Below are 14,175 nucleotides of genomic sequence, written 5' to 3' on the forward strand. Positions count from 1 at the left end.
ATTAGTTACTGCAGTAGTTACTTACATATTTAGTTACTTTCTTAGTTACTGCCTTAGTTACATATTTAGTTACTGCAGTAGTTACTTACAGTTGTGTGCGAAAGTCAGGGCACCCCTTTAAAAACAGCATATTTTATATATTTAAAAAGTTATATTCATATTTACTGTCTCTCTGGTATATGGGAAAAAAAGACAATATTGTCAGGAAACATTAATGCATAGTTACATTTTATTTTATAAATTGAACAAAATTACAAAAATGAAAAACATAATTTTGGCATGCATGTGCATCCACATCAATTGTGTGTGTAAGAGTCGCTGTTAGAAGCCTTAGTGCTGCCCTGGACACACAAGATCAGCCACGCAGCAGCCTCTGAGAGGCCCCAAGGAGGCCCAAACTACTCCCACAGGGACCACCATGCTCTCTTATGCCACAGGCCAAACATAATAACCCAGGCATCCACCCCCAGCCAACCGAGCGAGCGGTGGAAACCCCCAAGAGGGTGTCCCCACCCAATAACATTACCCCAGGCTGGAGACCAGCCATTGGCTAGTACAGTCCAAACGGCTAGCGCAATGACGCCAACTCAGAATCTGCCCCCCGCTAGCCAGCGCGAGTGACAGGAGACACCCAACACCAACGCAACCAACAGCAGCCCTCTCAAAGAGAAGACACATTGATGCAAACACTAGCTCAAAGCTGTGGTTCCAAACCAGGGGGTATCTGCACACACCCATCAATTGGTCTGTAGTCAACAAAATACCCTCATGAGGTGGTTCACATTACTCTTAACCACCAGAGCAACGAGTGAACCTCCACCACATAAGCACCATCCCACCCTCTGACAGCAAAGCAGGCCGCCCCAAGCCAACCCACCGCAGCGACCAACCCCAGGACCACGAGGCGAGCACCTATCTGTGCTGTACACATCATACAGGCGAGAAAAGTATAGCTTGGTGAGACACAAGGACATGAGCCTCCAGCTGCACCCATCCACGCCACCGAGATGGGTCAAAACTCTGCACGTGACCCTCCTGACCAGGGAAAGGCTTACATTGACAAAAAAAAAACAACTAACAAGGCAGTTTTACAGTTCAAATCTTTATTACATACATCTCAGAAGAATTGGTTAAATTTCTGTACATTTTCTAGCATTTTTAACTATCTTTTTCAAGTCATATCTACAGAATATCTATTTACACAGAAACATAACCACAGACGGGGTTGGGACAGGCCGCTTTCTTTCATTACCTTTTCAACAATCACACACTACATTCCCACTCACTTTGTTTTTTACCCTGTGTGTCCCAACAATCACGGACAGATCACGGAAAAGAGATGAATCAACATACAGTGATGGTGACAAAAACTATAGCATATAGGTTCAAATGCACAACTCAACATTGGGGGAGCTGGCTATAGTTGTTCACATTTATTCATAATGTACACTCTCTCTCTCTTTTGCTCGCTCGCACACGCACACACATGCCCTAGCTACAAATTCTGTGAGGTCTTAAACACTGTCAAAGTGACCATACACATATAAAATACTGAATATCTACACAAAATGTATAGCTGTGCATACTAACAGGGAATAAACTGGATTTTGTTAAAATGTCTAAAACATAAGTGTCAAACTCAAGGCCTGTGGGCCAAATCCTACCCATCAGAGCATCCAATCCAGCCCATCAGGATGAATATGCAGAGTAAAAATTATATGGAAAGCGATGATTGCTATCCACAACACCCTAATATTTAGTTCCGTGTGTATTTTACTGAATTATTTGTATCTTGAATAATAATAAATGTTATTCTTAAATTAACATTATTAACTGATAATAATAGGTTTCTAAGATTTTTATTTCTAATCTGGCCCAAATGAGAATAAATGGAGATTAATCTGGCCCCTGGATTGAAATGAGATTGACACCCCTGTGACACAAAACATAAATATTCACAGTACATACTAATACAAGTGAAGTAAATACTTCTTGATAAAGACAAACACCAAAGGAAAAAAAAATGCAAATACCAGGGCCGGTTCTACGGGGGTTGCAACAGGAGCAAATGCCCTGGGCCCAGGCCTGCGGGGGGGGGGGGGGGGGGGGGGGCTCCTCCTCAATCCTCCAAAAAAATTTAATTCTGATTATTATTATTATTTTTTTTTTGGTCACTCATTACAAGAGGCCCTTTATGTTGCTCTTACTTTTTTTCCCCCATAACGAGTTATTTTCAAAAATGTGTCAAAATGTGTGTCGTCACACCCCTCCGTCCACCTTTAGTTAGTATTGCCCATGCCGCATGCGCAAGAGAGACTTGAGTCAACGCTTGAGATTCAGACTCGCCAACATGTCGGTAAATAGATTAAAATTGGGTTGCCAGAAATGGAGAGAGGTAAAACAAAAAGTTAAAAGTACAAAAAAGGAGGCAGAAAATGCTAAAAAGGTTTACAGTTCGTGGTTTAACGTTCGGGCAGCCGCAGCAGAAGAACAAGAAGACACTGTGGATGTCCCTCTGAATGAAACTCAACGCACACGCTTACCAAACCCCCTCCTCCTACACTCACTCACTTCAGCAACCACAGTGACAATATTAAGACAGAGTCGAATGAAGAGTTAGTAAAAAAAAAAGAAAAAAAAGAATAATGATTAAATTTGGAAATGGTTTGGCTTCAGAGTGTCACTGTGCGTGAGTGTGTGTGTGTGTGCGCTGTAGAGATCCAGAGTTGTCTGCGGGTCGATAACGTTGTAAAAAGAACTCAAAACAACTTGTTACCGTCACACTGCATGTTTATTGTAAGCAGAGGAAGATCAAACATTGCTTCTATGTCAGTCAACTGAAGTTGTTTTTAAAATGTGCACAAATGCACATCATTTGTTTTATAAATTATGATATTCTTCTCTACACTTCTGTTAATAAGGGTCTGTGTGACATTTGGCATGTGGCTTTAACTGACTTACCTTATTTTAAGGGTTTGTCTCTGAAAAAAAACTAACAGGTACGCTATGCTATAATAATTAGGGGAAACCCCAATTACATCACAGAGAAAACATCAATATATATTGAACATTGCCATTCTGGTTCAATTGTATGCATCAAAGCATCATCTCAAGGCAAGGGAAAAATATTGAGATATCGCCTAGCCTGAGTTGGTGGATGTCGCTAGTTGGGGGTGGGTGTGTCGTGGTGGTGGGGGGATCCCTACGCAATGGTTTTGCTCCCCGGCCCAGAATTTAATAGGACCGGCCCTGGCGAATACAAACTAAAAAAACTAAACAAACCCTTTCATTACTTTGTTGAACTGATTAACATCAGCTGACCACCATTTTCTCCGCTTTACAAATGATGCAGACGTAACACAGAGATAGACAGCAAGGGTTAACATAGTTCATTACTTGTAACTACACAATTTGTATTGTTTCTTTAAATGTAGTGCACATTGTAGGTTTGTGTCTAGTCTTTGTTCAAACCCTGTGTCTTCTCGCTAGGTAGTGGGTAGTCTTTTAGCTAACATAATAACAGTCCCTGCCCCTGCCATGGTCTTTGACTATTCAAGGCTTCCTTCTGCAGAGACACAAGGATAGAAAAAGCATCAGGTCCACCTGAACGATGGGGAGGAGAGATGGAGAACAGGCTTTGAAGGTGGGTTACACTGAGGCAGGATGATGAAAAAGGCAAGGAGTCTGGTTGCAATTCCCTATGCAGATTAATACATTTATATTGGGGTATTTTAATGGTAAGAAGATCCTGATCCTGTAAAAAAGAAAGAAAATGAGAATGTTTAACCTCTCACAGATCACTTTGTGTAAATACTGTAAAGTTACTTTGTTAGTCATGTACACATTTAGGTACAGGATAAATTGTCTCTACTCTTAGTTCATTACTGAGGATCAGAGTGCAGGCACAGTCTATTGGCTTCAGTCATTGTCACATTGGTGCCTTTTACCTTTTTACAGCTGGTGTTCCTACACCCACCCACCTTTCCTGCAAGCCCTGGGGTTTAAACTGACAACCATCAAGTCCCCTTCTCTCACTTTCAGGCCAAAACTTTGTCATTACTCAGCTAATCACATGACAACAGCTAGATGTATTCAGCCACGTAGACATGGTCAAGACGAGCAGTCGATGTTCCATTTCAATACTGCATTGCAGAAAAAAGGTGATCTTGTTGCCTTTGATTGTTATTATTGTTGGTAACAGGTTTGCCTAATGATTTCGGAACGTATAGCCATCTCCAGTGCATATAGGTCTGGAATACAGAAAATACCCAGTAAGCAGCTGGCCTAACAAACGAATAGGCCAAAAGCCTGACTTAATAAGCTGGAGGCAAACCTGTCCTGAACTGTCCTCTTTCTAGACTCTAAAGAGGAAGTCATTGAGAGAAATATGTTTGCCAATCTGATCTACTTTAATGATGAGTTAATACAAGATTCCACAGAAACAGATGGTATCTTTATACAGTTCCTCCATTGTGGGAGTACTCCTTTACTGCATCAGTATGTGGTTTAATAGTTACATAGGCTGTGTTCACACTGCAGGCAAAAGTATCTCAAATCTGATTTTTTTGGGGATTAAGTGACCAGATCCGATTTTTTTTAAAAGCAGTATGAACACTCAAATCAACCCATATCTGATTTTTTTTCAAATCAGATTTAGACCACTTCCATATGTGGTCCTGAATCAGACACAGATCAGATTTTTTTTGAATGCGACCTCAGTGTGAATGGCCAAGGCGGATTCAATGCGTGTTTGATATGTTGACGTCACTTTATAGCAACATTTGTAGCAGTGAGAGCAGCAGCGTAGTATTGCTGCAGCTGAGCACTGTCCTCCGGAGCAGAGAGGGACAGTCTTGAGACAGACTTGAAGCATAGTGTTGATACAATCTTTTTTTTTTGCACAAGAACATGGATTATCCTTATATTTGATACATGATTATGTAAATAGATCCACTGTCTCTTGAGCGCACTTCACACCTGCTTGTGTTTGACATGCGATTGTTACCCCGTGCGCTGATCTGTTCAGTTGACATTAACAGTTGTTTGTTAATAAAAACACGCTTACGACTAAAACAAACATAACTATAAAATTTGTATGAGAAAAAACTAGGTTTTAACTGTCGAATATAAATACCTTTGCCTGTCGGACCTGTCGGTTTCGGTTTTGCGCCGTCGGGTTCGGGTAAAAGTTTGAAGGTTAATATAACTGGTCTGTGTTTAAAAGAAAATTGGCACCACAAAACTGTTAGGCTGCAGTATGTAGAATAGTGAGAGTTGTATAGAAACAACCATGCTCCCCCATCCCTTCCCTGTTTCAAAACCTATCGTCGTATTTTTTTTCATATTTTAGAGACATTAAAGCACTGATCCCAGCAGAGCAGACAGAAACACACTCCACGTCCAGACTGCAAATTAATTGCATCAGTTCTCTCCATCTTGGATATGCTTCTCTTAGGTTTACAAGGGATTTATCCCATCTGTTATAACTCTCCCTCTGACTCGGTATGTGAGGCAGACTGCAAGAGGACTCAAGAAGCACACCGCACGCAGTCCACCCCACAAACCGAGTCAGAAGGACCTCCTTGAGTCCGTTCCGCCCGAATATCGTTGGGACTTTAGACTGTTGCTTCTCCAAGTCGATCTTCCTTTTTTCACAAGCATTATCATGTAGCCATTGTGCTTTATGCTGCGATTGAGACTTCTGCTTGCACTTTTACAATCGATGGTATGTGAACACGCATTGACTTCAGTGACTGAAGTTCAGTTGAGCAGCCAATATTAACGCTCAAAACAACTCATGGAGCACTCTGTAGAAAGATAACTGATTGGCTGACGCTCCTGAATTTTTAAAGCCTAAATATAAAGCCAACAAGGAGAATAGGTCCACTGTCCACTCAGAACACTTTGAATCACTTTTGAATTGCAGCTTTAAGTATATTTTTGCACTGGGGAAGTGAATCATCAGGAAAACATACAATACAGCAATTGTGACATTTTATTTGCTTACAGATGGACCAGGATGACATTATAAGAATGTAAATGGAAATATTTTTGTTCCTACCTATAGAGCTGGTTAGGCATTGCCTCCTTCTGCAAAAAGAGAAAAAAGTAGCATTAAAAAACATAGTTTAAAAATAAATAAATAAATAATGTCTTTGTGTTCACTCAACAGTGTTTGTGTCACTGCTTCACTCAGTATGAAAATGATATAACAATTATATATGCATTATTAACTGCATTCCCGGTCAGGTGGATTGTGTAAAAGGTGAAGGTGGGAAAGTTGTGGTTCCAATTGTGTTTTTACCTCCTTCCCCGAAGAAACAAAACAATATGGTGAAAATAAAGTAGATATTATAAACATTTATTCAATTACAAAAAATGCAATCAAGATACAAAAAACACTGCCTTTAAAAGTTGAGTTCAGTTTGTACTCTTTCTAACTTAAAGAGAAATAAGAAAAGAAAAATAGAGGTCAATCCAGGGTGCACAGATTTAAATTAAAGGTTACTTTAAGGATATTTAAAGGTCCTATTTTGAGCCACGGTTAGGCTTTGCTTGAACAATGCAGGCTGATGCAGCTGAGCCACCCATCTGAAATATTTATTGTTTGTAGTGAGTTTTTCTTGGCCAGTGGCTTTAAAATTGATAGCTTCTTTCCTTCCACTTAGTGCTCAACCTTTGGACGCTAGACTGAGGGAGTGACCATCTATGCCTTACATGGAACTTCCTATTATTGATGTCAGTGGCCTCTATCTTCTACATCAGGGGTGTCAAACTCAAATACACAGTGGGCCAAAATGTAAAACTTGGACAAAGTCGTGGGCCAACATTGATATTTATGTAATAATCTTCATCACACATAACATTTTCATAAGGTCCAAACAAGTTTTGCTTTGCTTTACATTCAATACAAGCAAAGTTCAATACTATACAGTATATAATTAAATATTGCAGACTTAAAAAATAGAATTTCAAATTAAAAAAAAAAAAAAACACATGAATGGCATTAATTTCTTAAATAAAATTCAAATAAAGATCATACAGTATGCCTCTTTTTTTTTTTTGCAGCCTTCTCACATTTGAAAATGCTTGCTGTTTCTCTGGGCAAATGAGTTCACAAACTTTCTTTATGCACTTTTTCACAAATCGTGCTGATTTTGCAATCTCTGCTGCCTTAATAAAACTAGCCTTTACAGCAGCTTCACTTTGCGATGTGGCTTTTTTTTTTTTAACAAAGTCTGTTGTGAAACCAAACTTATTTGAATTTTTTCTACATTCTGGCATCTTTGAGTCATGTCCAGGTCCTTGTGTGAGGAGATCCCCCATCTCCCCATCTATAAACTCACAATTTAAAAGAAAATGATGAGCCAGACGGCTCAGAACTCTTGGAGTGAAATATAAACAACTTCAGGAAAGGAGGAGAACGCCATCACTAGACGTGGGGATATTTTTGGGATTGTTATGTTACGTTATGGAACGCACATGGATGTATGCAATCGTCCACGCATTGGCGGGCCAGCCCTAGTAATCATTTGGTATTGCTTTGTGGGCCAAATATAATTACACTGTGGGCCAAATTTGTCCCGCGGACCAGAGTTTGACACCCATGTTCTACATCAATCCAGTGAATGGTGTGCCTTGTGAAATTGTTGAATCTTGCTAAAAAGATTTTAGAAAATTATAACCATCTATGCCTTTAATGAGAAAATTAAGTCCTCCATATCAGTAGATGTCAGTATGTAGCACAATAAGGCTATAGTTGTACATGTATTTTCTAAGGTGTGCCAGGGCTCAAAAACAATAAAAAACCACTGCAGTAGTAGCACTTCACTAACTGTGAATCTGAACATATGCACAGCACATACATTAAATGTATCCACATAAATTAAGTAATCCTAAAGGCAAGTTAAACAAGTTAAAAAATACACTGTCATAGAGGCATGAATGCAACTGGAAATTTAAAAGCTTTTAAAAAAGTTTTCAGATAAATTGTTCTTATAATTTTATTATAATTAATTAGGAAATTCTGCAGCATATAAGATCTGTCATTTATGAAATTGAATATTTATATCGTGTGACTCACCTTTGCTTTCAGCAAGCAGCTCCTCTGACATGAGCCCGTCCTGCCTGTTCCCCAGGACAAAGGCCAAGAAGGACAGGATTAGTGCGTCCAAGATGCCCATAATGGCCAGGATGTAAGCCCAGCGCACAGAGCATGCTCCCAAGCTGTACTTATCTGTCTGCTCTCCACACATCCGCCGCACCTCCTCACTGTCCCATCCGTCGGGATAGATCATACAGCCCAGCACCAGACAGACACCTAGAGGGAGACAAAGACACACAGACACTGTAAAAGACTGGGAACCAAGACACACATAAAAAATGGACAAAGCATTTTTGGCAACATTTAACTAACTTTACTGAAACCTGATTTTCATTGAATCAGCAAAATCCTAGGCCTCTTTTTCCTTTATTTGCTAAAAAGGGATACAAAGTCCTCTCATCTGCCATTGAAATTCAGTTTATCTCAGAGTTTGTGAGAGGTTTAGCACTCTTTTTCTCTACCGCCAAGAAGCCACAGTGGTCACAGATTTTTTCGGGTCACAGACTTTAGCACAACACTGGCTTCGGTGAAGGAAGCCGGAGCTACCGTATGTTGTGCCAAAGTCTGTGACCCGAAAAAATCTGTGACCGCTGCCGCTTCTCGGCAGTAGAGAAGAAGAGCTACGTCAACTGTATATACCTTTTATAATAATAATAATAATTTGTTTTGTCTGGTCTTGTGGATCTATTAAGAGCCTCTCTTTGCATTCCTTTTGTCTCCCATAGCCACCTCAATGCTGTCTCAACTTATCACTAGGGATACGCATCGTTAACCGGTTCTTAGTCAAACGATTCTTGTCTCCCCAGAAAGCTCCCGATGTTGTCTCCACCTGCTCGCCGCAAGGCTTTCTCAGCTCCGAGATGGAAGCCAGAGCGCACACGCAAATTCTGTTGAGTCACCGAAACGACCTAGGCTTTGTGATAAACATGGAAAAGAGCGTGTTGGTGCCAGTACAGGAGATAGTCTTTTTGGGTCTATCCCTGCGCACGGTGCCGATCACGGCTTGCTTTTCGGCAGCACGAGTGGAAACGTTGAAGACGTGCCTTCAACCTTCCCAATTGTGGCTGTGATTCTGGAGGGTCTTAAACGCCTTCCTTTTGAATCTATGGGATGTGCAAACTAAAAGTTGTGTCCCTGAAGGCAGTGTGCTGGTTTTAGCGCCAACTAAGCGTGTCAGTGACATCCATGCACAGTGCACTCATCATCTGCTCAGTTCTTCCCTGGCGATGCAAGGATGTTATTGAAAGCCCACCTTTGAGCCAAAAGTGCTGCATTCTCTGCCGACTCTACTTATAGTAGGCAGGACTACCTGCGGCGGATGAATACATTTAACCAGCCAATCAGGATTGGCGTGATGAGATATGGTGTATATCCCATATTGAGACATCTCACTCATATTACTCAGAGAACCGAGGTTATGTAAATAACCTATAGTTTTGACCGTAAAACTCTCATGTTGCGTTGATGGAAGGACCATCCGGCCAGCGTAATCTGACCAGCTGCGCAATTTACGCAATGATGGAACAATGTTCACAAATGTAAAGCGCGTGCATGACAAGCGCTATTCAGGAGCTCAGACCTGCTGGATGATGCTCAGTAGATCATCTTCAAATGGTGCTGAGTAGGGATGTAACGATTCACTCAACTCCCGATACGATTCGATTCACGATACTGGGTTCTCTCACGATTTATTTTACAAAATGGGACTGTAGACATATGATGACTGAAAAATATCCCTTCATTTTTTTTTTTTAGAAAAAACTATTATTTTTCTTTTATTTTTATTGTCAAAAGGATCCCTTGATAAACTATTCAAAACAATGCAATTTAACTAAAAATAAATCTTGAATGAAATAAATAGGAATAATACAAATGAAGAAGAAGCTTATTAATTTAAATTCTGTTTCTATAGTAAACAATGCAAAACTGCATAATAGTTTTTTTTCTTTTTAAAAGTGCAACCGAAAATGTATTTTGTGCCTTAACAATTGGACTTTAAAAAAAAAACCGTCATTGCACTGATTTATTTCAGATATTTGTTTGGACCAGCAGAGGGCGCTGGTAACCCATTGGTCGGCTGGCATGCAGCTAATCTAGCAGTGAAGAAGAGATGCTATGCTAGCAGACAGAGCTAATAGAAAAACTTGACTTTCACAGATATTCACGTAATATTACAAATATTCTTTCGGTGCGAAAGGGGTAATGAATCATTTATTAACATGTAACATTAACATGTAAGGGTAGAAGGCGGCCAGAAAGAAAATAGTAGCAGATTCCGTCCGCCAGTACACTGCTGGACAAGAGAAGGAATAAATATATAGCCCTCTGCTGTTTAAAAAAAGTACTGCGATTCAATTTTCAAAGTATCGATATCAATCGTGATACCTATGAATCGATTTTTAACTGCCTTACGATTAATCGTTACATCCTTAGTGCTGAGTGTTTGACAACATAACTTCCATGGAAATTTTCTAGTCTGAAGTTTTTTCAGGGCTATATAGAGTTAGATAATAAATGCCTTTATTGTATGATATCTATGGTCACACCCTCAACGGCCGTAAAGGAGTTTTTGTAGTTGTAAACAGGAGTACCATGAATCAGTAATTGATTGCTCAACCTCGCGGACCGGAAGTGTATCTCTGTGTAGTGAAATTGAATTGCGTGCAGTGAATCTGAATTTTGAATACTGAATTGTTGGAATGAATTAAGATGATTTTTTTTCAACAGGAAAAATACATTTTTTAAGTTCCTGATTCAGTTTCAATACAATTTCAAGTTACTAATTACCAACTATTCAAATTAAGTTTCTAGTGGCACAAATCTCAGCCCATAGACAGACTCTGTTGCTGCATTAACTCAGATCAACGGCATCAACAGATCAATAGGACAGTTTCTGTCCAAATCTGCCTGTTTTTCATGTACTCATAAGAGCAAAGTTATGGGATGTGGCTGAGCACCCACATTAAATTAGGGGTAAAAAATAACATAGGTTTTAAAGTTTTAAAAAAAAAAAAAGAAAATTATTTGTTTATTTTGTTTTCTACATTATTAAATGTTTGTGCAGCAGACAGAGAAGTCCACCCGCCTCCAATTGAACTTCTTCAAATGTCATTTTGTGCTTCTGTGCACTCACCTCTCCACGTTGAATGAGCAAAATGTTAATTTAAATAGTGTGGTCTGAATCACGTCTATACGAGCAGCTATTAGTGCTGCAATGTCAGTGAATTCCCCACAGCAGGTGAGCAAACAGTGCCACCAAAGGATTTAGGCATGGACCTGATTTACCATCCTTTATTTCAGATCTTAGTGAATCCACCACAAAGAAGACAAGGCTGGTAGAAACTTGAGAATGAAAGGCTCTTAAAAGACCATCAAAGGCATTGCTGAACATCCCATCATCTACATAAACAGCTCAAAGGGATGAGCAGGCCTGGAGTCATTCAACAGAAGGGGCACATGTCCATGAACAGCTTATGGTAAAAGAGAGCACATGTCCTTGATTACAGCAGATAGATATTCTTTATTCATCCCACAGTGGAGAAATGTACATGGATGTGACTGTGAGTGAAAGATGGGTGCATGCGCGCGGCTGATCGTGTGCGTGTGAGACAGTGATTCGCAGAGGAGAGATGTGCGTGCGTGTGGCTGTTAGCGTGCGTGTGTGTGAGACAGTGGTCTGCGGAGGAGAGATGTGCATGCGGCTGATCGAGTGCGTGCGTGTGTGTGAGACGTGACCCGCGGAGGAGAGATGAACGCACGTCCAGCTTTTTCCCTCTGTCTCTCTCTCTCTCTCACACACACACACACACACAACTGGAACATTTTTTTTCCATCTCAGCAGTGTTTTCTGCCCACATTTACTGCAGCGATGATCTCTGCGTGTGTTTGCACCTGCTTTTCAGTCGTCTAAAACTATCACAGGCAGGAGAGGCAGGATGTCCCGTAAAGAAGTGCAAAGTGAACTGTTTTGCGCCTTCAAACTCAGGCCCAAAGCTGGGGACCTCTGACCTTCCAAGGAGAGAACTATCAAACTGACATTAACCAACTGCAGGACTGTGGAAAAAACAGCTCAGAACAAAAGAAAACCTGTTATCATATGTTTAAAAGTAAAAAAAGATCCATATGATGTCTATCTATATCTAAAATATAAATGTGTTATGACTGTCTGAAAAGCCTTTCCCAGGTAAATATCCCATTATTCAGAGAATATTATAACTGTTTACTGTAAAAGGGTTTAAAATGTCCAAAACATCACAAATGTTGTTTCAAAAGATAGCCCACTGTTTAATCTCATCTAATAGGAAGATTTTTTAACAATATTTCTTGAAGTAATACTGTGTATTAAAATGATCTATGAATGATGATATATTCCTTTTAGATATTGAAGATAAGATTTGAATTACACTGAATTGATTAGTATGGTTTTACATGTTTAGAATGTTCCCTTTTGTTGTCTGTCCCACTGATACACAAGACTACACCTATTCAGCTGTAAGTGTACACGCTAGAGATCATTGACCAGTCACAATCATGATTTTTGAATGTCTAACAAAAACCCATCCTTTAGCAGGCCAAAGTTACTTTTAAAGAACATTTTGTTAGGAATTCTTTACTTCCTGGGGTGCCGGTCATCTTCAGACTCACCCCGTTTCATTTATCATCTATTACTTTCTTTTTAGTTTCATTTTTAGTTTTACAAGTTAGATTTTTGAAAACACCAGCTCGTTCGATTCGAATGATCCCAGCCTGCAAACCGGACTCGCAGACGTTCGCGAGCACGTGACAGCCAGTTCGATAGCCCTGCCCGCAATCTTGAGCCAGAGGGCCATTTCTCCAATTAAGCGGCTAAGACTAGAAACATCCAGCCGGCTGAAAAGGGCTTTTCTCTGAACATGGTGTTGTTCACGACTTGATCAGCTCAACATTCTTCAAAGAGAGCAGAACTTACAACGTTCCCTCTCAAAACAAACTTTGTTCCTGCAGCTGAGAGCACGGAACTCTGCAGCCTTCACGTCTCCAGATCCCACCGGAATTACCTACGAGGTACGAAAGCTGAGGCCCGCAGACCTGACATACAACACAAACTCCCATAACTACACACACTTATGCTACACCCACTGATACATGTCATATCTGTTGTCCGTTTCTCCTGTCATAGTGTATCATGTTTTTCCTGCAGTCTGTGCCTTCTCCTCGCCCTCCGAGGAGCTGGTGGTTCCTGATCGAGGGCTCGCGGTTCAACTCCTCTGGGAAACTCGAATGGATTATTCTTATATTCTATTCTGTTTGACCTTCTGTTCACTAACCCCAACCAGTTGAAACGGATGGCTGCCTCCTCTGAACCTGTTTCCGCTGGAGATTTCTTCCAATAAAAAAAGAGGGTGTTTTTTTCTTCCCACTGTCGCTAAACGCTTGTTCATGTGGATCTTGTTGGGTTCTTTCTTTCCTACTATGGACTCTATTTTTTGTTAAGTGCTTTGAGATTACTTTGTTGTAATTTGCGCTATATAAATAAAGTTGAATTGAATTGAATAGTGCAGTGTCCGTAGGAAGTATGTATTGCTATAGAAAAGTGGGAGGTTAAGTAGCTTTTTCATGGAAGGCCTAATGAGGTTGTGTTTGAAGGTGGGACGTCAAGGACATTTAGGTTTGTTGTGAATTGTGTAGTCATATATTTTGGCTTTTAGCATGGGCACTGTAGGGAGTTGAACCCCATCTATTCCAATTTCGGTTAGTTGTCCCTGCGGATCCGTATCTCCTCAGACTGGAACAGACTCGGCCTGGACTTTAGTGTCATTAATCCACAACAGTCAGTTGAGATGCACACAGAATTTGTAAAGCCTTTATGAAATAATTTATTAACTGTATCATTGCAGTCCAAACAAATCAGACATTGCACACCCTTGAACCAAGCAGCAGCCATGTTGAAACTCTCCGGTCAGTCTGATCCTGACCTGAAAAGATATTTGAAGAACACACACACACACACACACACACACACACACACACACACACACACACACACACACACACACACACACACACACACACACACACACACACACACACAC

At 40.4% G+C, this 14,175-nt stretch overlaps 1 protein-coding gene across 1 annotated transcript in view; it reads right to left on the reverse strand.

Annotated features, from left to right (window-relative positions):
* Positions 1 to 406: 406 nt before the first annotated feature.
* The window catches only part of LOC114465851 (LHFPL tetraspan subfamily member 3 protein-like), a 33,780-nt gene continuing 20,011 nt past the window's right edge, over positions 407 to 14,175 (reverse strand). Inside the window, exons 2-4 of the mRNA XM_028451126.1 lie at positions 8,084 to 8,320; positions 6,062 to 6,090; positions 407 to 3,754 (exon numbers count right to left, since the gene is read on the reverse strand). Coding sequence (XP_028306927.1) covers positions 6,074 to 6,090; positions 8,084 to 8,320 — 254 coding nt within the window. The 3' untranslated portion in view covers positions 407 to 3,754; positions 6,062 to 6,073. The remainder of the gene's footprint in view (positions 3,755 to 6,061; positions 6,091 to 8,083; positions 8,321 to 14,175) is intronic.

The sequence above is a fragment of the Gouania willdenowi genome, chromosome 6 (genome assembly GCF_900634775.1).
Source record: "Gouania willdenowi chromosome 6, fGouWil2.1, whole genome shotgun sequence".
In the NCBI taxonomy this organism is placed as follows: domain Eukaryota; kingdom Metazoa; phylum Chordata; class Actinopteri; order Blenniiformes; family Gobiesocidae; genus Gouania; species Gouania willdenowi.